Source organism: Meriones unguiculatus, chromosome 10 (genome assembly GCF_030254825.1).
Source record: "Meriones unguiculatus strain TT.TT164.6M chromosome 10, Bangor_MerUng_6.1, whole genome shotgun sequence".
In the NCBI taxonomy this organism is placed as follows: domain Eukaryota; kingdom Metazoa; phylum Chordata; class Mammalia; order Rodentia; family Muridae; genus Meriones; species Meriones unguiculatus.
Window position 1 is genome coordinate 75,511,157 of NC_083358.1, and position 27,546 is coordinate 75,538,702.

General features: G+C 40.0%; 1 protein-coding gene across 1 annotated transcript in view; it reads right to left on the reverse strand.

Annotated features, from left to right (window-relative positions):
- Col25a1 (collagen type XXV alpha 1 chain) overlaps positions 1-27,546 on the reverse strand; it is a 406,766-nt gene that overhangs the window by 45,672 nt on the left and 333,548 nt on the right. The window contains exons 16-22 of the mRNA XM_060392693.1: positions 23,880-23,912; positions 23,473-23,508; positions 18,045-18,089; positions 5,667-5,729; positions 2,922-2,990; positions 2,106-2,150; positions 143-187 (exon numbers count right to left, since the gene is read on the reverse strand). Of these exons, the coding sequence (XP_060248676.1) occupies positions 143-187; positions 2,106-2,150; positions 2,922-2,990; positions 5,667-5,729; positions 18,045-18,089; positions 23,473-23,508; positions 23,880-23,912 (336 nt within the window). The remainder of the gene's footprint in view (positions 1-142; positions 188-2,105; positions 2,151-2,921; positions 2,991-5,666; positions 5,730-18,044; positions 18,090-23,472; positions 23,509-23,879; positions 23,913-27,546) is intronic.

Consider the following 27,546-nt stretch of genomic DNA (forward strand, 5'->3'; position numbering starts at 1 on the left):
ATAAAGAGCAAGGAGAAGGGTAGTACTGGGAATAGTTACTGTCTACACTAATGTTTTTATGGTGCACTGTCCGTGTGGGTGCTTCTCACGAAGTCGCAGCAACATGACTTCAAGTCTGAGTTTAGACAAGATGAACACTCACCCGTGGTCCCAAAGCTCCAGTGTCTCCTTTGTCTCCACGGTCACCCTTTGGATACAAAAAAAGAAAATGATGAATCAGCAACAAGGCCACCGATGTAGAAATCTCTCATATCTAAAGAGTCATTTGTTCCACACAACAGCACTTGAAACACAATCTGCAGACATAAGAGGCAACCGCTACCATCACCACAACCACCTAAAGATGCCATTGATGGGCAGTCAAATGTCCTTCTCAGAAAACAGGGTTTCTTGGAGAAATCAGACAGGCTATGTACTCCTCTGGTGGGATTTGCAAAACCAAAGCAAGTGATTTCTATGGTTCCCGAAGTGAGATCTATCTTCACACTGAGCAGGGATGCTTTCCTCTGAAGAGATTTGAGTAAAGGGAAAAGGAACAACCAACAGCACGTCTGTCCTCAGAGAAGAAAAGGAGAAGTAACTGGCATGGGAAGGAATAGGGAGCTCATTCTAGGGAGAATGGGGGTGTAAAGTCAGAGGCTAGACCTTCTTCTGATGACAGAGATCTACCTGTAGCTGTTTTAAAACTCGGAGGTGAAGCTGACAGCAGTCAGCTAGACCGACTTGGCCAGGCTTCCTTAATGTCCTCTTTCCCCTTTTCCTCCTCTTCTCTGTCCTCCCCCTTTCTGCCTTTTCCTCTTTTCTTCTTCAAAGCAATAACACCTCATCTTATTTATAGTGTCATAACCCCACCTACAGGGAAACTGAGAACACTCTAAACTCTCCAAAGGATCAGAAGCCTAAAGAGACAAGTATAAAATATTTAAATTTGTGTGTATTTAAAGGTTCTTTAAAACAACTTAAAATTAGAATTCTTTTCTATACGAAATTCAAGGCATCTTCCTGTGTTCCTATGAGTTCATAATAAAATGAATAAGGACCAGCGAAGATAAGGAGAATGAGCAGTTTTGCTAGCAGCATGGGCCATAATAATTAACTTCACCAGCTTCAAATCTCTAGTCGCATTTTTGTATTTTTCCATGTTATTTGCTAACAGTTTTTAAGGTGACAGAATACATGCTATTTCAGATGCTATAAGCATCACTACAAAGGAACAACTGTTAGTGGTGGGGTGACTTTTCATTTTTATTACTATTTAATCCATATGCATGTACCTGCATTGCGTCACAGAGAATGTATGAAGGTCAGAGCACAACCTCGGGTGCTGGTACCTATCTTCACCTAATTTGAAACAGGGTCTCCTTGGTATTTTTCCACTGTAAGGTTGGCTAGCTTCGGGGGGGGGGTCCTTGTCTTTCCTCCTATCTTCTTGTAGGAATACAGGGATTACCAGATGCTTGAGTTGTTTTGTGGGTTCTGGGGATTTAAGCCCAGCGCTTCACCTGTATGGTAAGCAGTTTTCCTTACAAGCCATGTTCCTAGCTCTAGGGTGACATTTTAACTCTCTGAATGGAGTTAGGTAACAAACCGAAGTATAACACGAACATTTGTCACCAAGATAGGAAATGAAAATTCAGAGCATACAATACCCAAATCATCCCTTTTCCCAAATAAGCTACTCTCAAGAAGCAGGAAATACATCCTCTCTTAAAGAATAGCCTGAAGGGGGCTCAGCAGGTAAAAGCACTTGCCACCAAGCCTGACAAACTGAATTCCATCCCTGGATCCCGCATGGTGGAGGGAGAGAACTGACTCCCATAGATTATCCTCTGACCTCCACATGTGTGCTGTGGCACACAGCATGGTGCGAGCGCAAGCACGCACGCGCACACACACACACAGGCACACACTGGCACACACTGCTACTTTACCACCACATAATGTTAAAAAAAACAATAGTCTGAAGGATAAACAAGGAACCAGGCAAGCTGACAAACTGAGTGTCAACTGCTGAAGGAAAAGGTTTTGTCTACAACAGGATTCTTTGTAGAAAAGCAAAAGACACAGATCCTGAAGTCACAACAAAGTGGTTATTGGTTACTGACCTTTGACCCCTTTGGGCCTCTAGCTCCTGATTCACCTTGTTTCCCCTATTGTAAGAGAGCAGGAAGTCGAGAAAGAGAATGACAGGAAGATAAGAACAGTGGATCAGAATAAGGGGGAATCACAGACACACTTTTATCTTGACTGCCTGACAGTGCTAGGTAACGTCAGTTTTTCTAATACACAGCATGCATATCGCTGCAGCAGGAGCTCACTCCCTGGTCTCTGTCAGCCTCCATCCACTATGACTTTGAAGACAGTCTTCCATCACTGGCCGGGGGGCCGGGGGGGAAGCTCTGTTGAGTAGCTCTTAGGAGTCTCGACGGAGAAATGCACAGATTTCTTTTTCATCAGAGACTACATCATCCCCTGTCTTTAAGAGGAGCTGGTTATTAGAATAGAGTGTGACCGCACTAGTTTGCATAATGTTTAGGTAAATAAAGATTGCACAGGAAAATAAATCCTTAGCTCTATTATTTTCAGGGTCTTAAAGGCCATCAAGTTACCATGGAAACAAACAGCACAGGGCAATGAGGCTTTTCTCAGCCGGCTGTAACGCACATTGAGCCATAATGTGTAACACGACAACACCTCTCCCTTTCCTTTCAGAGATGTTATTAAATTTCTTCACTGAGCTGCACAGAGTAAACAAGAAAAGTTGAACTGCAAAAATCACTAACTGCCAGTGTGCATTTCAATGAGGTGTTTGTGATGCGGGTTGCTTTTGTAGCTCTTGAAGAGTTAGTCGCATGCTCTACAGAAAGAGGCATGCATTCCCAAACCAAAGAATGTTCTCTCCCAATAGAAGAATAACTGACCTTTGGTCCTGGGGCTCCGGGATCCCCCCGTTCGCCTCTTCCAGGAGGGCCTGCCTCCCCACGTTCACCCTGTCACAAATTGCAAAACAGGTAAATAGCAGCCTCCCCACGGCTGTCCCCTGGAGAGGGATAGAGGAGTTCAATGAGACGAAGTAAACAGTGCCACTGCTTATTCATAGCGTGCGGCACCGTGTTAATTTCTGCATACGGATGATCCCGTTTCACACACAAACTAATCTGAGATTGTTAGTTTTTGGCGTCATCTTGACTGAGTCATGGGGCATTTATGGAAGTGCCGAAGCAATCTTACTGTTTCTCTGACGGTGTTTCCAGAGGAGACGGCACACTGGTCAGTGGACTGAGTGGGAAGGCTTATCCTTAAAATACACAACTGGAAGGCAGCTATGCTTACCACGCTATACCACCAAAACCGTATCAGCGGACCAGGGGAGGGGCACAGGGGGAGAAGAGGAAGGGAGGGTGGGATTGGGAGGAGATGAGGGGTGGGGCACAGCCAGATACAAATTGAATAAATTGTAATTTTAAAAAGTTTATAAAAGCAAAAATAAATACATTATTGTTGCCCACCTGGCTTTGGATAGATAGAACAAAAAGCAGAGGAAGGACACACTGCCTCTCTCTGTCTCTGGAGCATCTTTTCCTGCTGTGACACCTCAACTCCAGTCTTCCGCCTTGATGGCAAGACTGGCAACAGGCACTGAATCTCAGACCTTTAACTGCTGCCCAAGAGTTTCAGTACCAGCTTCCATGATTCTGAAACCTTCAGACCCAGACAAGAGACGTGCTACTAGCATCCTTCTAACTTGTGGATAGCTGGCTTATAAGGCACATCTTTGCCTCCATAAGCACCTGAGCCAATTCCTCTAGTAAACTCCTTCTGCAGCCACGTATATATTTATAGATGTATGCATACATGTATGTAAATACATGTTCACTTATCTAACCACTGATCCACGCACTCATTCACTCATTGATGTTGGTTCTGTGTCTCTAGAGCATCCTGAGTAATAATGCAGTTCTGCCTTACAATCGCCATTTTATAAACAAGGAAATAGTTTGGTAGCTATGTGAATGAATGTAAAGACTTTTAAAGGGCATCAATATGTTCTGTTCCTATTATTTATTACAGAATGGATAGCTATTCACATTCTGTAGCAAATTCTAAGTAATTCCAGAAAAATGTATAGCACGGTGGTGAGGTTGCATGCTGTGTACTCTGATACCCTGTTTTCTTGTACTCTGACTGAAATTCACTTTTTCTAGGCAGATGTAGGTCAGACAGGCACAGGCACAGGCCCTGGGGACACGCCATCCTTACTACAGGTATTAGATGTCGTTAGTCTTCCTTAGGATCTGTCTTCACTGTGCTGCAAGTTAGACACGCCATCTTTGTTTATTTTTCAGATCTGTCGTTAGAAGTACCAATCTAGACCATCTACAAAAAGACCATTGTTGGGTCAAACTTGATTTTCAAATTGGAAATTTCCCCTTAGGACACAACAACTCTTGCTGAGATAGGCAATTCAGCTAACAATGAAGTTCAGAATGTTGCTAAAAACAACGTTCTATACATAAACTTGCTTGTAGACATACCACAGCTAGGTTACATCCCTTCCCTCTCCTGGAGGTTCAGAGCAAAGTGTGTGTTCCTCAGAAACATGCTGAGCTCCTCCATAACAGCAGTCACTGACAATTTCACAGCTCTATGTCTGGATCTGTCTCTGAAACTGCGGAGTAGTTCATCAGTTCACGATAAAAAAAGGTATTTAGGGATGAGTATCTCTACCCAGCTGGGTTTCTTTTACCTTCCTTTGTATAACAAAAATCTTCGACAGATGCAGTCCCATCAGCTTCCCCTGCTGGGACTCCCCCGTCCCTCTGAGGTGGTGAATGTACTCCTCAGAGATACCTTCTTTCCTCTCCTGGCTTTAAGGAACCAACTAACTCACAGTTGGCATACCAACAGACAATTTATTTCTTCTCCGGCTCTGTCTTTCTCTCTCAGAAAGGTCTATCTTGTGTGCATCTGTTCAGGCTAAAACAGAATTTCTCCATACTTAGTTAATGGATGGGCTTGACAGCTCATTACGTGAAAGTGGGATTTCTTTGGAAAACAACCATTTTTGCATAATCCTACTAAGTTCCAGTCCCCTTAGGCAGTGAATGGTTTCTACTTGGTAAGATTAGTTATTTTCACTGGCCAAAGTAGAAATAACGACTAGTCTGTCTGAGTAGACCATGATATAGGTCTCTAACTACTGGAAATCACCCCTGGCCTAGTTCTGGTGAATGCAGAACTCACTGAGGCCAAGTCTGTAATGGTTTAAAAATAAATGACTATAAGTTGATGCTGCTTAGCCCCTTTGATGCATGAGTCTGTCACAAGCACAACTCCATCATCAGAGTCCAATCTCTTTATGTCTTACTGGGTGGATAAAGGCAGAACTCTGGGCCTGGCTCTGTCTGTACACTATTCTTTTCGTGTGGCAGTGTATAGCTTTTGCTTTCAGTGTTCTTTTCATGGCTGCCCAAATAGAACTCTAAGAGATGGTTTTCATTATAGACTACATCTGCAAACACCATTCAGGGTAGATCTTTTTGGAATAGAGTATTTAGAAATCCCTGTGACACCCACAGGGATGGGATTAAAATATCTGGTCATCCCGCCATTCTTTCTTGACACAAATTTCACAGGAAGGCAAGGGGGAATAAAGGTCTACTTACTTTTGTTCCTGGTAACCCTGGTAAGCCCGGTTCTCCTTGAGGACCAATGAAGCCTGGTTCTCCCTTTAAAAAGACGGCACACAGAGACATTATTCATCGGGCGGTATGCTCAGTTCTTCCTACTAAGATTCTACTTCCTTGATTGCGGACAACTGTTCTGGCTGAGATTAAACGATTTACTGTAAGATGATCATCCAGGACAACTCTGTGCAAAGCTCCAGAGATGCTTAAGAAAGTGACATGGCCCCTGGATACACATCTTTATGACGATTTCTTCTCTGATCTGTTGCCTGGTGTTTCTTGCCACTAACCACATTAAGACTGATTGTGTTTGGGTGGGTACAGAAGGGCCTATACGACCCTGTTCCAGTGTTCATAGCCTTGTGAAACCTCTTCCCTTCGAGTCAAGAGTAGACTCACTATGTAAATTTAGTGACTAAAATACCCTGTAAGGGATGAGGCATCATGTCTGGCGTAAACTGTGAAGAGTGGCTTCTGTTTGGCGTGGGCCTTTCCTGCAGTTTCCTCACTTGGATCAGTTCTCTGAAGGGAGCAAACTACCCTGCTTTGAGTAGCCCTATCAAGCTGCCACAATGTGAGGACCAAGCTCTGCCAGGAGCCCTGTTAGGAAGCTTGGTAGTTGATGCTCCTTTACCTTAGAGTCTTCTATAGAGAACACAGCCCTGGATTCCTGATTACTTCAGGAACTCAGAGCCAGGGGCGCCTGCAATGCTTGGCTTCAATTCTTGTTTTAGAGACTATAAGGCGACTGGTTTCAGCAACTGCTTTTTAGGATAAGGTGGTAGGCAGCAATACCTGGAGGAAATTCATCTGTGGCATAATAAATGGTACCCAGGTTTTGGCATAGATCATCTAAGCCTAGATCCCTCTGGGTTACAGGAATGGGAAAGGGCATCTTGAAATTTGCTTGAAATTTGTCTCCTCTAACTACATCTGGATTGATACAAATGAGCAAAGTCTAAGGGAATCTCTTAGATACTGTCAAGATGCAAGGAACCAATTTGATTGCTAGAAGAATGGAATTTTCCATTTCATTTCTTAACCTATGGAGAGGTGGGGAGAATGGCTAGCGATTGGATTCAATCACTAGAGGGTAGTGATTTCATCAATCATGCAATGGAATCCCTTACTGATGGGGCCAGTGTAGGCTTTCCAAGTCAGGAGACATAGTTGCGTGCCAGGAGTGTGGAACATTCATATTCACAAGGATAGAGGCTTTTGTGGTCAGTGGTTTCTAGACATTGCCCTACTCACTGGGCCATTGTTTTTCAGCCTTTATGCTAAACTATAACTGCAAGCACAGTACAGCGATTTCCTGAACATGACTCATTCTAGGCAATTCTTAAAGCAGGTATCAAATTAGTGGTTCTCAATGTGTAAGTTGTGACCCCTTGGGGAGTCTAAATGACTCTTTCACAGGGGTCACATATTACATACTCTGCATACAGGATATTTACATTATGATTCATAACGGTAGCAAAACTACACCTATGAAGTAGCAATGAAATTATTTTATGGTTGAGGGAGGGGATCACCACAACATGAGGAACTGTATTCAAGTGTCACATTAGGAAAACTGAGAACCACTGCTCTAAATTCATAGCCATGTCAGAAAAAGCACAGATAATCCAATTAACCTGGGAATTTGCTACATGCTACTGAAATGAAGCTAATCTTGCAGGATTGGTTTTAAAATCTGTGACATCTGAGACTAACAAGGACATAGTCAGAACTGGACTGCAGACATCTAGTTGGTGTCTGAAACAGAAAGTTGGAGACCCGGTGTCAGACAAGAAACTACGTATTTGATATCAAAACAAAACAAACACCTGAACCAGTGTTCACATTGTCTTGATTACCCATACAGTTTATTTTCTTTTTAACTAATCAAAGAAAAAAAAACATAACAGTCTAACTGCTTAAAATATAAAATACCTAACCAAAATTTAAAGCAAAATACATAATGGTTCTGTTTCCATTCTGTCTGTTTTATTCATGCCTGTACTATTTCTGGAAGAATTACCACCAGTATGGTTGATTTCCCTCTAAGAAAGCTATCACTGAATCTTGTGTCATGGTACTTGGAGGTAAGCTGAAAGGCATAGAGAAGGCGCTTCATGGGTATGTTAAAATGTCTGTATCTATGTTTCAAACAAGGAAAAATTTCGAACATTATATATATATGGTATCATCACATCAAACATTTCAGGTGACACAGTGCTCACAGATTTGCTCTGACTTGGACACTCAGAAAGCAGAAAGGGAAGGGCTGGACCTACTGGTTGAGGTTGATGCTATGGCTATTTTCAATATTTCCTAATAGACTTGGCCCCACAGTCTTCCACCTACTGGAAGGGAAAAACCTTGGCAACTATTTTGAAACACCTCTTACTATTTCAAAATAAAAATCTGAATTCAGTTCAGAAAAATCATTTGTAATTCAATCTTTAGCAAAATAATTTGATTTATTTTATAAACAAAAATACTATGAGATACATTTATTTGTAAGTAATGTATTGCTTTTGATAAAGTAATAGTATCTTACTGAAACTGATTATATATATATAATCTGAATATGTTTCTTCTCTATACTTCTAATAGCAATTCTGAAATGAACATTAATGTTATTGGTCACAACTGATATCCTGAAATCGTAATGTAGAGGCTGAATGTTCACTTGTAAACGAACTCTTAACACATTTTCAAGAAAAAAAGATTATCTTTTTAGGCAATCAAATGGAAGCTTAATTAAATCGTATTAATAAAAAGAAGAAAGGACAAAACTTGCAGAAACATTCCTCGTTTGAGTTAGTGTTTAGTTTACAAAAAAGTCAAGCATGCAGTTGCATTATTGATAAATAAATAACGAATCGTTATCTCAGCAGCTAGCTGAAGGCTTGTTTTTTTTTTTGTTTCCTTTAAAAAACATATTAAATTTCCTGTAATTGAATCTTCAGAGTAAAATCATTTAATTTGAAGAGATAAAATCAGCAACAGATTTGATGGTCTTGGTAATTTTAGTAGTGTTGGTCTTCTGTGGTTTGAAAGGTGTTTAGAGTGATTAGTTGCTCATGATCAGCATTCCAAAAAAAGCACCGGTCACGTACATACACCTCAACATGCTTCATATCCCAATGTATTCAAGGCAAAACCCAGCATATCCAGCTATGGGATCGCATGTTTGTGTCTACTTCCTCTGAGGGCCCTCTGTCGCTCCATCTTGCTCATGTCTGGCCTCATGAGGGCTTGAAGGGTGGACTCTTTCACAGTGTGCAAAGACATCGTCTGCTTTTTCCCTGAGTGTGAACAGCTTGTGATGTGTCTTCAGATTCTGTATGGAGTCTAACCTTTAAGACAGAGCCACTTAGGGAGCTTAGAGGATATTTCAAAGACTATCCACACCTGTATATGGATAAGCTACTAAAATAACCTTTCCTTGTCCAATCATCTACTTGAGATGTGTAAGATACCTCACCCCAAACAACAAATTGAGAGAATTAATGTGGAACTGTAAATGAGAATATAGCTGTAGCCTTTTAAGCTAGACATTAAAGAGATTTTAGGGGGGAAAAACCTCTACATACCAATGTTAATCTTCTTACATTTTCTTTCTGGTCTTATTTGGCAAAATTGGGTTTTATTTCACAAAACTTACAATTTAATGAACAATGAATAAAATGTCTCTGGTTTAATTTTGAATAAGATATATTTGTGGTTGAAGTCAGTTTTCTTCACCTATTACCTGTTCCTCGCAAAAAGCAACCACCCCAAATATTTCACTGTAATAGCAGCTTAAGTGTGAAGTCTCCTGGACAAAAGTTAAAGGGAAAACAAAGATGCCACAGTAGCCACTGCAACTGTCCACCAACCACGTGAGCAGCAACCATGGCCCATCTATATTACAAAAACACACAGCAAACCTAGGAAAAATTTAGGAACATAGCTTTTCTGATTTCTAATGATTGTTAAAAGATTTCCCAAAGTCTTAGAATCCCATAATAAAATGATGACTGACTTTCTAAGAACAGCAGGGGCCTCACGCTACCTTCTAAGTGGTCACCTTCATAAAGGTGAGGAGAACCAACAAATACTTAGGGAGTTATTAGTCCAATGAAGAAATAAAGAGTGATAAAGAGAGAGGCAGTTTCATTAATACAGAAATGGCTTGCCAGATGTTTCCATATAGACCTCCAGAACATACCATCTGTTAGGCAAAATGATGGCCAAAAAAGTCCTAACTGATTAGTTCTCGCTCACAGAAAAATATCTGGTTTTCCATTTATTACTATTTGCTTTATTTTTATAAGACATTATCAATTAAAGAAGTAAAATACATCATTTTCTTAACCTGTCTAAAAACTCTCTCTAGACTGAGTCATGTTTTCTGAGATATTTATTATTCCTGAGCAGATCTCATTTTCATTGTCCCCCAAAATAGTACAACAGGGTTTGAAAAATATGTGCTGATTTGCCTGGGTGCTAAAAGCATTCCCAATAATGTTGATTAATGTGTCTTGACACAGAATGCATTAGCTCTCCAGTGTTCTTCTTGCTTAAAGGCTAATTAGAATTCAAGTCAGCATGATACCTGCTTTTGAGAATTACAGCAATAACATTTGTTATACTAAGAACTGCTATGCAGCCAATTTTGGTAATGACTGATTTCTAAAATTACTGAGAAGACACCCCCCCCCAAAAAAAGAGAGAGAAGTAGAGTTTGCCCCTAAAACACTTATTTCTAATAAGGACCAAATCTGAGTATAAAATGAAACATTTTGTTGCTCTGTTGAAATGAACTAAGAAGCAGATTTATTTAACACCCACAAAACCATCATTCTGACTTTTCTTTCTTTCTCTTTCTTTCTTTCTTTCTTTCTTTCTTTCTTTCTTTCTTTCTTTCTTTCTTTCTTTCTTTCTTTCTTTCTTTCTTTCTCTTTCTTCCCTCCCTCCCTCCCTCCCTCCCTCCCTCCCTCCCTCCCTCCCTCCCTCCTTCCTTTTTCCTTCTTCCCTCCCTTCCTTCCTTCCTTCTTTCTTTGGTCTCAACAGAACTGCATCATGACGGACAAGGTTGGAGGTTTCATTATGGATGCTAAAAATCTCTGATTTCTGGTTGGACTCAAGTTACGCACATCCTCAGTGGAGTCTGTGCAAGCAGGAAGTAGTCACAAGCAACAATAATACAGTGTGACCTGTCTACTGAGGATGTCTTATTTCCTTTACTCTCTGAATTAATTTTACATCCCTCCATTTGTCTCTGCCACTTTTGAGATGTGCCGATGTTTCTGAGGGCTGAACTTCATTCATCTCCATCAGATTCCAAAGAAACGTTTGTTACTCACAGAGCAGCAGGCCGGCACTTAACCCTGAGAGTGCCAAGTGGATATCTCAGCCTCCTGGGAAAACTGCTTCCAGGTCAAGGAAGATTTCCTATAGGGTGGGGCAGTTTGTTACCACCTTAGACCTTTCTGCCTCTTTTAAGTTCTTGATCTTATTGTCAGATTTTTTTTTTTTTTTCTAATGTGGGAACCAGAGTAAAACCATTAAGGTTCAAAGAAAGGCAAACCTTGAAAATACAGTTGCTACTTTAAATAGCTGATTTGACGTAATGTATGTTGTAATATATTTCCCCTGTTTACCTAAAACTTGACTTTTTAATCTGGTAAAATAAACGACTTTTATCTTTTGAAAGAGAAAAGCAAGCATTGAAAATCTGTGAAAAATGTCTTGGGTTAGATAACAACACTGGCTGTAGAGTTCAAGAGTTTTGTAGCAAGATACAAAATCAACTCACAAAACCCCAGCAGCCTTTTTATATACAAATGACAAGCACTCTGAGAAAGAAATCAGGGAAACAACACCATCCACAAAAACTTAAAAAATATCTTGTAATAAGTCTAATCAAGGAAAATGAAAACTCGTACAATGAAAACTTCAAGACACTGAAAAAGAAATAGAAGAAGATACCAGAAGGTGGAAAGACTTCCTGTGTTCATGGATTGGTAGGATTAATATCATCAAAATGGCCATCTTACAAAAAGCAATCTATGGATTCAGTGAAGTGTGCATCAAAATTCTGATGCCATTCCTCATAGAAACTGAAAAAAAATCTTCAATTTTGTATGTAAATATAAAAGACTCAGGATAGTCAATATAATCCTGAACAATTATTTAAAAAATAAACAAAACTGATTTGGCATCACAACAGCAGATTTTAAGTTTTACTACATAGGTATAGTAATAAAAAAAGTACGGTACTGGCATCAAAACAAACATTGATTAGTGGAATAGGACTGAGGACCCAAGTATAAACCCAAATTTCTACAGACAACTGATTTTTTTTTTTTACAGAGGCCAATAATACATATTCCAGAAAAGACAGAGTCTTCAACAACAGCTGAAGAACTACATGTAGTTCTGAAAAGCTACATGTAGTAGAATGAAACTCAATTCTTATTTCTCACTCTCATAAAACTCAACACCAAATGGATCAAGGGCCTGGTACCCTGACTCTGGTAGAGCAGACAGGAAGGGGTACACTTTAACTTACAGGCACAGAAAAGGAATTTCTGAATAGAATCCTGATGATCCAGGCCTCAGGACCAACAACTGACATGGGACCGCACCAAACTAAAACGTGTCTCCACAGCAAACCATGATTTGAATGAGACAGCCTGCAGAATGAAGAAAAATCCTGACCACCTATACATCTGTCAGAGTGTTCATATCTAGAACACACAAAGAACTAAAATAAAACAAAACCCCTAAATATCCAAACAACCCAATTACAAAATGAGGCATGGAACTAAACAGAGTTCCCCAGAGAAGTACAAATGGCTGAGACTTAGTTTTTAAACTGTTCAACATCCTCGTAATGGAAATGGAAATTAAAACTACTTTGAGACTTTTATCTTACCCTAGTCAGAATGGTCAAGATAAAAAGAAAATAAAAAACAAATGATAACACATCTTGTCATGGGCGTAGGGAAGGGGTACACTTATTCACTCTTACCCAGAGTCCTCCTTGGTTAACTTCTTCAGCTATACACATTTTCATATGTTTACCCTATATTATATATCTAATATCCACTTCTGAGTGAATATATACCCTGTGTTTCTTTCTGCTTCTGGGATGCCTCACTCAGTTCCCACCATTTGCCTGCAAATTTCATGATTTCCTTGTCTTTAATTGCTGAAAAGTTTTCCATTGTATAAATGTACCACAATTTCTGTATCCATTCCTCAACTGAGGGGCATTTGGGTTGTTTCCAGCTTCTGGCTATTACAAATAAAACTGCTACAAACATGGTTGAGCAAATGTCCTTGTTGTGTACTTGAGCATCTTTTGGATATATGCCAAGGAGTGGTATAGCTGGATTTTGAGGTAGCACTATTCCTAATTGTCTGAGAAAGTACCAGATTGATTTCCAAAGTGCTTGTACAAGTTTACATTCCCACCAGCAATGGAGGAGAGTTCCCCTTTCTCTACATCCTCTCCAGCGTGCATTGTCACATCCTCTCCAGCATGAACTGTCACTTGAGTTTTTAATCTTAACTATTCTGATGGGTGTAAAATGGAATCTCAGAGTCATTTTGATTTGCATTTCCCTGATGACTAAGGACATTGAGCATTTCTTTTAAGTGTTTCTCTGCCATTTGATATTCCTCTATTGAGAAATCTCTGTTTAGCTCTGTACCCCATTTTTAAATTGGATTGCTTGATTTGTTGTTGTTTAACTTCTTGATCTTTATATATTCTGGATATCAGCCCTCTGTCAGATATAGGGTTGGTGGAGGTCCTTTCCCAATCTGTAGGCAGTCATTTTGTTCTGACAACATGTCCTTTGCTTTACAGAAGCTTTAGCCAAACTTTGGGCAGAGTGCAGGGAATCTTATGAAAGAACTGGAAAATAGTAAGACCTGGAGACAACAGGAGCTCCACAAGAAGAGCAACAGAACCAAAAAATCTGGGCACAGGGGTCTTTTCTGAAACTGATACTCCAACCAAGGACCATTTATGGGGATAAGCTAGAACCCTTGCACAGATGTAGCCCATGGTAGTTCAGTGTCCAAGTGGGTTCCCTAGTAATTGGAACAGGGACTGTCTCTGACATGATCTGATTGGCCTGCTCTTTGATCACCTCCCCCTGAGGGGGAAGCAGCATTACCAGGCCACAGAAGATGACAATGAAGCCAGTCCTGATGAGACCTGATAGGCTAGGATCAGAAGGAAGGGGAGGAGGACCTCTCCTATCAGTGGTCTGGGGGAGGGGCATGGGAGGAGAACAGGGAGGTAGGGTGAGATTGGGAGGGGCAGAGGGAGGTAGCTATAGGTGGGATGCAAAGTGAATAAACTGTAATTAATAAAAATTTTAAAAAGCTGGAAATAAATTTACTACATGCTACAACTCTACCTCCCTGAGGAATGCTTTCAAGGGTCTCTATATTCTACTATAGATATTCTTGCTCATCCATGTTCATTGCTAGTCCACTCACAATAGCCAGGCATTGGAAACAGTCTAGGTGTCCATCAACAGATGACGGACAAGGAAAACGTGCTACGTTTACATAGCGGAAAATTATTCAGCCATCAAGAAAAACAAATTTATGAAATTCTCAGGTAAATGGATGGAGCTGGAAACAATCATTCTGAGTGAGGTAACCCAGACCCAGGAAGGCAAGCACCATTATGCGATATGTCAAGTTGTCTTTTTGCTTTTCTTGTGAACAATCAGTTAGGAGAATGTTCACAGTGACAATTCTCATCCTCAAGTCATTGTACACCCTTGCCTCTTACTCCTGGAATACACTCAGGTGGTAAGAAAAATAGGAGTTTGCTCTTGAAGGCTTCATTCCTTCAATCCTTTAAAGGAGGATCCATAATTTTTATTTATATAAAGTGTAACCAGATTGTATTTTCTGCATGTTAAAATTATTTACATGAGGAAATACTGTATTGAACTGGTGCACAAGTAATGTTTCTGATATTCTGAGCTGTCTCAGGAGAAAGAGCAACAGCAGCTATTTGGTCTATGCTGGGTGACAGTTCAAGAGCTATGCCTATATTCATTCATCTCATTCTCACGACAGAACTCTGTGCTATGGTCACTATTCTCATAAGAGAACCGAAGCACAGGGAGATTACAAAGCTTTCTGTAAGTCACAGCACTGGGAAAGACTTGCATTTGATTTGCTCTCGGGTTGCTGTTCTGTGCTGCTTATTTATGAGGAAAACAGAACCATAAGATTGGGTAAAGCAAATATTTTTCAAAGTAAGTGTCGACAATAAGATTTAAAAGCATAACAACTTAGAATATTGCCTTTTTATCTGATATCAAAAAAGGTAGGTGCAAACTTTTTTATCCACTAAGATACTTGATGGGGATGGGGGAGAGGGGAAGAGACTCCAACATTTTTGGAAGCTTGTTCATAAAACTAATTTTCTAAGCTCAAATCTTATTCCAGAAGATCAATTTCTGCATGGTACATTGTACATAATTTAATTTTCCCAGTTGAACATCTTGACACTATATGAACCATGAATGCATGAAATAGGAATTCCAAATGCCTTCCACATGGTCAGAGGACGTTCAAATACTACAGGAAGCTTAAGAGCAGTTTGAAATGAAGTCATGCCTGGGCTTGGTGACTTCCTTTACGTATGCCTACAGTATTAGCACTTTCCTCAGAATGGGACATTGAGGTGACAGATAGATGACTCTGCTGTCTGTATTTAGGCACTTGGTTCATTTCCTGAGGGCCGTGGAAGGCATGTGGGTGCTCATTAAGTTTCCAACTATTCCCCGAGAGCAACAGGTGGTGAACAAAGCCTCCTGGTATGTAATGGCTGGTTTCCTCAGTGTCTCAGACATCACGGATGGCATGTGAATGTTCTCTGTAGTAGCCACAGATAAGGAGGATGTGAGTAGCGACGGGAAACATTTCCAAAGTGTGTTTACACACTTGTCTAAAATCACACAGGTCTAAAATCATGACAGATGTTTTGTTACAACAGGTCCTAAAGTCACACGTAAGGGTTTCAAGGTTTAAACCATGTTAATTTCTTAAACTATGAAATGAGAATGAACTGTAGTCTTCCACCTTAGCAGAAATGAGGCAAATTAAATTAATAAGGAGTATCCCAAGTTAGTGAAGTGACATCACAAAATTTTAAGTCTACTTTGATGAATGTACAATGAATACTAACTATTTTAATGTGTTCCTAAATTGTCTTTTTCTCCAAAATTATTTACTTGCATTTAGCACTTACTACATTTTAAGGAAAGATCATCTTTCCCTTGAATTAGAATGAGAAAAAAAATGTTATTAAACCAAAAACTAGAGCTCATTATTCATCTCAAACACCAGACAGTGACCTTAGTATGATGCTATCCTCGCACAGAGAAACATCCAGAAATAACAAAGAGTTTTTGTTAATTGTCAGCCTCTCCTCAGTGCAATCACTGTCCCTCGGGGACAGGAGGGCAGCATCAGAGTCAAACCACCTCAACAAAGCATTTCTAGCACTTTCTTGGGCTGTGGGAAAGCTGGCACTTTCTGGAGGTGGCAACTTACAAGTAACCGTTCCAACCTGAGAGCTCATGACCTTCTGAATAGGTCATGGGTGTCTAGGGGGAAAGGCCAAGAGTCAATGTAGACATATAACATTGACATAAGACAAGGATAACAAATAAAGCAGCTATCGGAAGCTTTCAGTTGCACCATGGAAAAGTAATGCTTTCATTCTCATTCTTCTTGATCAACAGAGGGCCTAAAGCCCGGGAGAAGGGACAAGCAGACTTTAGAGCACCAAGGCTCTCCTGAGCTGAGCCTGTAAACCTGACAAGCCAGGGTTCTTGCTGTAGGGACTTTCCTGTCCTTCAGTGTCCTTTGTCTCAAATGTCTTCATTATGATTTGTAATGCCACCAGGTTCTAATTAACACCCAGAAACACATCCTTAAATCATTAAAAAAAATTATGATCTTGTCATTTATAAAAAAAAAAAAGCTGTCACTTTTATGCATGGAAGTTACTAAAGAACTGCAATAAATTAACCCTGTAATGTGAACTTTCATATTAAGTTAGGATGTTATTCTTGCTAAGCAGCAAATGATAGGTAAGTGACTTTGACTCTTCCAGAAACATATTTTAGCGTGCACTTTCTACCTAAGAGTCAGACTAAAGCATACATTAAAAACAACATGAACTTTTTATAGTAATCTAGAAACAGCCAACAAAATGCTAGAATCAGAATTTCTGAGTGCCAACCTAGAAGATATAGGTTTTTTTTTCTGTGCATTTATCACCTATTATAAATACCATTGGACTTTCAATACTTGTAGAATCATACTAACTTTAGTTAACACACTATAAAATAGCACACAAAACTGGCAAGAACATTTATTTCAGAGTGAAAGATATACTCACATTGTCATCCTGTTACTTCTGGGAAATATATATATATATATATATATATATATATATATATATATTTGTGTGTGAGTATGTATGTGTATGAAGTTAATTTGAAAGGAGTAACTAAAGCTAGGGTAATAGAACATTAAGTCTTATAGTTACCCTGGGAAAAGTCTTAAAAATTAAAATAAATAATTTAGCATTTTAAGTGGCTTAACAATTTTTAAATCTTATTTTAAAAGATTTATTTATTATTTATACAGTGTTCTGTCTGCACCAGAAGAGAGAATCAGATCTCACTACAGATGGTTATGAGCCACCATGTGGTTGCTGGGAATTGAACTCAGTACTCTTAACCTCTGAGATGTCTCTCTAGCCCAAATTTTTAAATCTTAAAATAATGTTTTAATCCCAAGCTTTAAGCAATTGTTTGAACAGACACACACAGAATTTATGTGGAAAGCACATGTGTTGGGTCAAAACATTTTAGCAATGTGATTTCTGTTTCTCAGCAAGAGTGACAGGAGGCAGAGGCATGGCATTTTAGAGGATTATTAAATGGTGAATCAGATACGTGGCTGTCCAAGTGTCTGATTTACAGGGATGCTAAGACAAATTCTGGTCAAAGTTTGATAGAATCTTAGGAATGAAGTTAAGAGGAATGGTAAAGAGATACTCTTTCTAGACTCTAAAATCCTTGCACAATTTTACTTGAAATGCAATCTACTTTTATTGAAGGGACATTATGGTGCCAACAGTGAAATATAGTCTGAATGGTGATGGCCAGCTTTAAACACCCATGTTCAATTTTAGTTAAAAAAATTAATCCATTGAAACAACTTTGGAATAGTTAATAACCGATATTCACTTTTTCCCCTCTATTTTTCTCCATTGTCGGTGACCCCTCATTACAGGTGTCTGAGATCTGTCAGTGGAGCATTTACCTTTATTCCCGGAAGTCCAGGCAGCCCAGGAAGCCCTGGTTCACCCTACGTAGGAAAATCACACAGCATTATAGAGCGGCATTTACTCAGTCACAGTATCAGAGAAAAACATGGCAAATGTCCCAGTTTCTGAAAATAGAGATATACACAAAGGCTGTGTAGGCATAATTAGTTTGAGTAGATTACTCAGCTCAGTCAACTCTTGATTCCAGGACCGGCTGACCACTTGGCAAATGTTGCAGAGTTTCCTGCAGTTCGCTGCCCACTGACATTTCTATCAGATGGCATGGGAGAGCAGGAAGGAGGAAAGACTGTATTTCTTATTCCTTTGGCCAAGGGTTTATTGGAGCTGCTTGCTTCAGTAATGCATCCTGTTCCAGGGCTCTTTCCACTTAGATAATAGAGAGACTGTTCCGTGAACAGATGGTCACGGGAGAACAACACACAATGAGCATGTTGCTCACTTAAAAGCATAGTAAGATTTTCTTTTCATTCCTGAAGGATGAGGAGACAAATAAATGGTTAAGAATAAACTTCACTCCAGCCTGTATTCCTGACAATTGTTGGGTGACCCTACTTAGCCGTGTTGGGCTAATGGTACCATGCAGCTGTTCCCCCAAACAGGTCAGAGATTAAGTGGTTCGCCCTGGGTAGGCACACTGGAGACAGGCTAAATCTTCTCATTTTCACAGAATTGTCTATGTTATTTTAAGCACAAGAGTTACACTGCTTAAAAATTGTCTTGACATGAACAACGAAAGAATAAAGGAATCAGGAAAAAAATACATTTGCCCTGAAATGTTATCTACTATCTGTGGAAATGACCCAGAAGGTAAAACAATCAAAGAGTTCTGTAATGGTCCGTCCGAGAGATGCCAACCATTTCCAGAGAGGGAGAGGCTCCAGGAAGAGGAGGAGGAGGAGGAGGAGGAGGAGGAGGAGGAGGAGGAGGAGGAGGAGGAGGAGGAGGAGGAGGAGGAGGAGGAGGAGGAGGCATGTTTTGTCGCTTAAATGCTTCCATAATCTTTAATTATTAACTAATTCTGCTACTATCATTGTGCTTGTGTGTATGTCTGCTACAGCTAATTTGTGAAGGTCAGAGGACCGCTCTGTGGGTTTACTTCTCTCCTTCCATGTTTGTGTGGGTTTTGAGGGCCCAGTTCAGGTTATAAGGCTTGGGTAGCAAAGCATGTTGACTTGCTGAGCCACTTTGCTTTAATAATCCTTAACTCAAGGAAAATCTACTAAGAACAACTGGATTGTCCATCTCTACTATTAGCCCTTTCAGACTGCGAAGAGCTAGAATTCGTTCCAGCATTATAATATTAAGCTGTTAGATGTTTTATTAATATATTTATATTTTATTAATAGGGAAGCAATGGCTCCCTTGATACTTCTTAAAGGTACTTCAGGAATGCAAAAGAAAGAGCATTCTGTGCAGAAGTGTGTTTTATAAATAAGACTACAAGGCAATTAGACTAGAGAAGAAAGAAATACGAACTTGCTTATTATTCCTCCCCAAGACCACACGTCTACGGATATTAATTCACATAGTCACAGCACTATACACTGCTTTTCTCTTTTCTTTTCTCTTCACCCTTTAACCCGTAACATTAAGAGGACCTGATGGAAAGGGCTTGCATAAGCATTATACTGAAAGTTATCTTGGTCTTTAAAAAAGTATGAGGTTTTTAAAAAACAGCAAACTGCATAAAAAATACAGCATAGTGAATAAAGTGTAATTAATAAAAATGAAAATAAAAAATACTTAAAAATACAACCAGTAACACCTGAGATTGTAAAAAAGTCTTCCCAAATTCTTGTGATGATAGGTTATATAAGTATTCGTTATAATATTATTTTCCAATAAGAATCCTCACCACTCCTTTCTCTACCAACTTAAAGGGAGCAGGTAGCTAGTAATTTATATGCACATGCATACATGATTAACACATACAATGTTCTCTAATGAGAAAAATGTACACATTTTACAGGGTAACACATAAGAGAATGAAACATTAAATGCTGAATATTAAGCCTTTCTCTGCATTATACACATATACATGGTTGTTCATAAATGTACATTTTAGTTAAATACTTCAGATATTCATAGTCTCTCGTGGTGAAGATTCGTGATTTTAACCTTCCCATGCTTACTTTTACTTCCTGCTCTTAGCTAACGTACTGAGAGATGGTACTATCATCATTGATGTTACCCTTATGGAGCACTTTACATTTTTGGCGAGACATTTCTTTCCGCAGAATTCTTTATCTTTATACCGTGGAAAGCTAACCTACCGACTAAGAGAAAAGGCTGTAGTTAACCTCGCCATCTGAGTCTGTTCCACGGCTCAGGAGAGCGTGTTAGCCGTGAGTCATCATTAAGAGCCAGGGTTCTTTTCTTTAAAGAATGCTTGCTCAAGAGTGTCAGCTGCATACAGCTATGCTGTGTTTCTGATTTTATTAGTTTTCCTCTTTAACTCTCCATTCTCTAGCCTGAGAGATTCTCACACCCGGGAGTCTGTTAGAGTGGTCCTGGGTATCTACAGAGCTCATTGGTAAGGGTCCCTTCTGACAGGAAATCAAGAGATTTACTCCGAGTTACAACGCACACTTTTAAGAAAGGTTAGGAAGGCAAGAGCTATAAGGTGAAACACAGTTCAGACCTGACAAAGCTACAGAGTCGCTACAAGCCTACATGTAACCCTAATCATATCAACCACGCATGCTACCGCTGGGGCTATTAGAGAAACAATGGGATGAAACGACCCTCTGCCACCATAGCACTAGATGGACACTGGACAGGATCTCGGGTGGAAGGCTCATCCCTCAGCTCATGCCCTATTTTGTACCTATCTGGGAACAGCCCTATGTGCAGGAACCAGTGTGCCATCAAACACCACAACACAGCTCTGCAGCAATGTGAAAAATGCCATGGGTGATATCCAGGAGTGGTTGCAGCGGTCAGTTCGCCATTTCGGACTCCAAGCAGCAAACACAGCAATACTCTATTTTCCATGGAGGGGAATTGTTACCCAAATTCAGTGCTGGGCACAGGCGGTCATTCGATGGTGGGAAGGTCAGAGCGCGTCAGAGGGTAGAATCTGAACTAAATATTAATAAAAGAATGCTATTTGGTTCAGGTCACTGTCAACCTAAAGCTCCTGTAAATGTAATTTAAATCTAACTTTGGGTAAAAGGCAAAGGGAAGCCAGTGTTTCTGCCTGCAAGCTGTCAATGTCCAGAATGAATCTAAGTTATCTTTACAAACAATTACAATAATGCAATATTATGCCAAGGAACTGAAGGCCAACTTGGTTCTTGCACTGTGGGAACAGTGGAGCCTACACAAGATTGCCGAGGCTTGTTTTGGCTTGTGTTTTAGAGACGCTTTCCAGGTTCACCCCCTCCTTTAATTAAAACAGAAAAAAAAAGATTGCCTATTTATTTATTCATTGGTGTGTGTGTGTGTGTGTGTGTGTGTGTGTGTGTGTGCACGCGCACTCGAGCCAGAGGACAACTTGCATGACTCATTTTTCTTCTTCCACCGTGTGGGTTCTAGGATGAAACTCAGGGCATCAGGGATGGCAGCAGGCACCTTCACCCTCTGAGCCATCTCACCAGCCCCCTCCCTTCTTGGGACTCAGGCTCTTGAAGGGCTGATGTTGAACTCCAGGTATTCCTGCTGCTGCTGTAGCACCCTGAGTGCTGGGCTAGAGGCTCATGCCACCAAGCCTGGCTCCTGCTGACATTGCTTTTAACAAATACAAATACGGAGGGTAATTTGAGCAAAATCATTAATTTTTAAGAATGAAGGGACTCAAAAGTTGTGTCATTTGAGAAGATCAGTTGGTTTTTCAAAATGAAGTAGGCCATGGATTGCTATTCTCAGTAACCCCAGCTCTTTTCTCTGTAAAAGGTCAGAGAGGACTGTCTGCTATGATACTAATGAAAAGGTCTGTGAAGGGGGAAAAATCAGCAGGTTCAGGTATTCACCTTTCTCTGTGCCCATGCTAAAGAAGGGGGGAAAATCACATATGCTGAAAAGTTTGATCACTTTCTCAAAGAGAAAAATCAGCCTGAGGGGAAAGCCTAGCATGTTTGTGAAAGGATATCACCATGTAAAGGATGGTGTTTCTGCACAGAAAGACACTGTGACACTCAAGGTTCATTCCCAAAAGACATTTGAAATATTTCACCAAAACACATTGAAGAGTAATCTGCGTGATTGGCTGTGTATGTCTGCTACTGGCAAAGAAAGCTGTGAGTTATGAGCTCTAGATTAGCCAGGAAGAGGAGGAAAACAGGCATTCCTACGACTCATTTATTTAAAATATTTTGTGTGGATTCTTGAATTAAACATGGGAACTGAAGACAGGAGACAGATAAGAATAGGAAGAGCTGAAAAGGTGAGCCAGATTCTCAGTCTCACCTGGAGTCGAGCTGATGAATCTAAACTCTGAGATTCTCCATTTTGAGAGAAAAAATATTTTTTATTAAATTAGAGAAATGTTTAAAAACCATGAAAAAATTACTTCCATCCCAAATGCTTAAATAAAAGCTCTCTCGATGACTTCAAGAATACTGACGACACAGCAAGCTCTCAATCTTAGGTTCCAAGCTACTGCAATAGGATTTGTTATCTTTCCCTCTCTGCCAATGAAGTGTGTTCTATGTCCTAATTTATATTTTGTCTATAACATCAGTTACATCTGGGCAAAGGAAAGGTCATAGTTTTAAGGAATTTATATCATGGATTCACAGTTTCTTTTGTCTGTCATGTGAGGTTTGGTTGTGCTGGGTACTGATACCCAGATGCTCAAGCTGAGAAACTGCTAACATTTGTTTCTTGCTTCAGACTCAGATGGAAAATAAGCACAAACATATTCAGTGCAGAAGCACAAATGATAAGTTTAATGCATCCATGGCTTGGTTAGTGAAAGTGGTATGGCTAGTGTCGCTAATTAAAATTTAGTTCCTTAAATGAATTTAGCTTCCATAAGGCAACATCCCTGGCACAGGCTAGAGTAACATATAAGTCATCAGCAATGAAAGGAGGAAGAGGGACATTTTTAAAGAACTATCCATCATTCTCCATTGAGACTGTTTAGCATATATTCTTTTTTTAAAAATTCTTTTGCATGAAAGATAGAAACATGCAGATTACCTTTAAGCATGCAAGACAACTAGCTGGCATTCCAGCTCGGTTGAGATTTGTTAGTTTCAGACAGCTGAGTACATACAGAGTTTGTTTTCACACTTTGCTATGCTTGGCATCAAGAACTTTAAAATGGAAAGCAACCAGTAACATTGTGCAAAGCATGAAAACTGCGATTGTGCAATAAACATGTCCATATTAGATGACAATGCTGTGAAATACTGATCATGGAGAGATGTAAAAAACATGCCTAAGATAGAGAGATATTACCTTTTGCCCTGGGCGACCAGATTCTCCAGGTTCTCCCTGGCCAAAGAAAACCAAATATGAACAGTGCAGTCTTAGAAGAAAATTTGAAAACCGCAATAATGATCCAACCTCCTACTTGATTATGTACATTTTATGCATATCATTTTCTTACTCTCCATCACACTACACATAGGGAATTGCTGTGAGTTTGTCTAGTTTGCACATATAAATATACATTTCTTGGAAACATGGGAGAGAAGAAGGTAAGCCTATTAAGGCTGCCTGGGATTTCCATGTTGTGTTTGGAAGCTGTTGCCAGAGGACTGGACCAGATATAACCATTACGGCTGGTAAAGTGAAGAGAAAAGGGACTCATTAAGTCAAAACCATGATTCCCATGGTAGAAACACATGCAAGGCTATAGTTACCTTAATTCCTGCAGCAGACGATCCAGGGTCACCCTAAAATGAAACCCATGAGATATTATCTGCAAGTACTGAGAAAACAGCCCAAACACACAGGCAGACATTCTCCACTTGGATGCTTAGTGGAACTCCATGACTTATGGGCCTAATTGTGCCTCACAAGACTTTGCACATCAATAGGTCCAGACATTAAATGGTAATAAAAACCACGCCCCGCTTAAAAGCAAGGGCTTACTTTGAATACAAAACACGAAGAGACTATATTCCTTGAAATAAATAAAAATAAAGAAACATGAAGCTATTTCCTTAATAGGACTCCAAAAAATATATTCCAAAGTAGTGAATTATAATTTAGGGTCTTGAAACTTTGGCTTTTCTTAGCTTCTGGGATTTATTAATGTCACGGGCTATCATTTACAGGGATTTCCTGCCCTTCTTGGTCTTTGGAAGGTCAAGGTTCAGCAGATGAAGTCAAAGGGTTAATGACGTTGAGTTGCAAAAGCCATGCTGCAGGCCAGTTGGTTTCCGTCATGAAGCATGAGCATGCCTTTTCCCGCTTCACACTCATTGCACCGTAACTTGGTCACTGGGGAGTCACAGGATGATGAATGACTTGTGGGTAATGGGAATACATGCAGGGGCTAGCAAAAGTGTTGAGATAGAATCTGACTTTTAACTCTTAAAAGATACCAAGAAACAGCTTCTTCTGGAGCCACCTTGAATGACCACGGCTCAGGTGTACAGATATAGGACAGGTACCCTACATTTCATGTTCCAGTGTGGAAGCAGTTTCATGAAGCTTTATAGCTTTACAGAACAAAGAAAGTCATAAGTCAAGGCATATATTGCTGGGGATATCAGAGGTGGTTACTGCAAGATGGGGGAAGCTTTTCCAATGGCCTCAGATGCTATGTGATAACATTCTTAGCTCTTGGGTTGGTGGAAGGTCTTCTAAGTTAATAGGTTCCAAAAAGGTTTTTATCTGCTACTTACCAGATGTTAGTTCTGATATAGAGGTGGGTAAAGGAATGGCTATTCAGGGGGGAATCTGGCTTGTTAAAAGAGACTGTGTTTGTCCAGATTTCACGAAGGATGACTCCACTCACAACATAATCAGTACAGACAGGAGCATGGGAAAGAGGTGAGACTGTTTCTTGTTTGTAAATGAGGCAGTAAAGGGCCTAGACTCCCCATCTCATTCTAGCCTTCTCTATCCTATGAAAATTCAAGAAGGAAAAAGAAAAGGAGGGGACTTCACCACTAGAAAACAGAAGAGGAAACCAACCAGTGCTGAGATTCCCTCAACTCTCACCTGCACAAATACCCAAGCAGCTCCAGGGGTCTGTTCCCTTGTTCTAGAGTCCAGAAGCTGTTCACCAATCTCTCTTACAGACAGACAGACAGACAGATGGACGGACGGAAGGACGGACAGACAGACAAAGGCCTCAGGCCCCTGCACATGACTGACTGGAACATGGCCTCCTTTTTCATTTCTACTCTTGTCTTCCTATGATGGTATATCATGCTTTAGGTCTTGGTTTACATAGCTTTGCCTCAAGAAACCTTTTACCAGCTCACCCCACAGGTGCCCACCATGAGCACACCCTACTAGAGAGCTTCAAGGTTTGTTTGTGTCTGACACAGCTTATGTTGTAATTGCCTGTTGATGCTGCCTGCACATTCATCGTGTGTCCTGTCAGCAGCCAGCCAGCTGTGTGTGGACAGAGCCTGCATCCACTTGCATTCTGTGTCTGAGCAGAGTCTATTCTCAACACACACATGGTGAGTGAATGTCTAAAACCATTTTTTTTTAAATAGGGTCAGCAGTCAAAGATCAAAATGAGTAAAGGCCTTTAGGAAGGAAAAAACAGGGGCTTAGGAAGGAAAAGGAAACAGTAAATTTAGTTTGTTGAGGAAAAAAGTACACATGTGAATTTCCATGACATCTGTAATTGCCATTTACCCAGGGAAAAAAAATTAAAATGTGGCTAAACAAAGAAGTGGACTCTAAATATTGTATGAACAAGTCTCCTCTGCCCAGCCATTAACATTCAAATGAGTTCCAAATGGGGGTTGAAACAAATGCGGTGAAGACAATAATACTTGTTTCTATTTCTAAGTCTACCCTAAGTCTGGGAGCGATCAAAATTAATGAACCAGTTTGCAACATTTTTCACAACATGACCTTTGTATTAATAAAAACAATTTGACTTTGCAAAGCTCCTCTGTCTTTTTTATCCCAGTTGGGAAAGCATTGCCACTTCCACTTAGTGGATGAGGAAATTGCAGCTACAAGTGAAGAGAGTTATGAGCTTTCCCAACTGTACATCCATGTTTGTTCTTTTTATTAGAATTAAAACAAAATAGATTATTGGCTTATATCATTTTTGGCAATGGACCATAAAGGCTAGAGAAAATGTGTAACTTTTTTTTCTTCTCTCAGCATTTTAATGCAAAGTATTTGGCTAACCTAGAGAACAAAATCTATGTTTTGTTCTCGCAGAAAGCAGATGGGAAGAAAAGGTTTACCATGTGAAAGGCTGGAAATTGCTTGTGGAAAGCTGAGAGGCTTCATTTGATGGACAACTCATAGTCATACTTTCACCCTCTTTTTAAAGATGCAGAACTGTGAAATCTCCAGGAATTTCTGTAACTTTTAAGAGCAAGGCAACTGCTGGAAGGGATAATGTTCCAAGTGTCTGAAATAAAGTGGGAGTAGGAAACAGCCCTCCTGCTATGGCTTATATATGCTCCTAGCTTCATTAGTCAATTGGTAAGCCACCGAGGGAGGAGTTCTGTGAGATAAATGAATTTGACTTTACTGTGTTTTGTTTTGTTTTGTTTTGTTTTTGAGACAGAGCCTCACTTCATAGACCTGGGTGGCCTTGAACTCACAAAGATCTGCTTGCCTCTGCCTTTCAAGTGCTGGGATTAGAGGTGAGTATCACTATACCCAAAAACTTTACTGTATTTCACTTTCAGCCAAGTACTGTTTTTTTGTGTTTTTTTTTTTATGGAATTGTTTTCAAACAAAGTACTCAACAAGTAATTAAATATGCATATGTGAATAAAGAGAATAAACAAATGCAGGTTATAGAAACTTTCTGCCATTCAATGAAAATATAAAGTTGTGAGTGTGAGCTAAAGGTGGGATACAAAGATTTTTTTTAAAAATAGCATTTATTATTTTACAATAATGTTCCAGAAACTTGGACTAGCAGTAGTACTAGAACAGACATTGGGAACAAAGGTTGGAAGATTATGGTTTTAAAATGATGTGTTTGGGTGTCACGTTGACAAAAGACGAAGCTATGATGGCTGGTTTCGTCAATTTGACAATATAGAAGCTCTTGGGAAAGGGGTTTCAGTGAGGAGTTGTTTAGATTAGGTGGGGTTTTCTTAAACGGTTTAACTGAGGTAGAATGACCCACGCTGAATGTGGGGAGCGTGGTTTCACGGGCTAGACCTTGATGGAGGGAACAGAGACAAGAGTTGGTGCATGCATGTGTATACTCTCTGCTCTTGACTGAACCTGGAAGGTGACCAGCTGCTTCAGGTCTTGACCTCCCCCAGTGCTGGACCAGAACTTCAAATTAGGAGCCAAATAAACACTTTCTTTCTTTCTTCCTTTCCCTCTCCCTCTCCCTCTCCCTCTCTCTCTTTCCAGGGG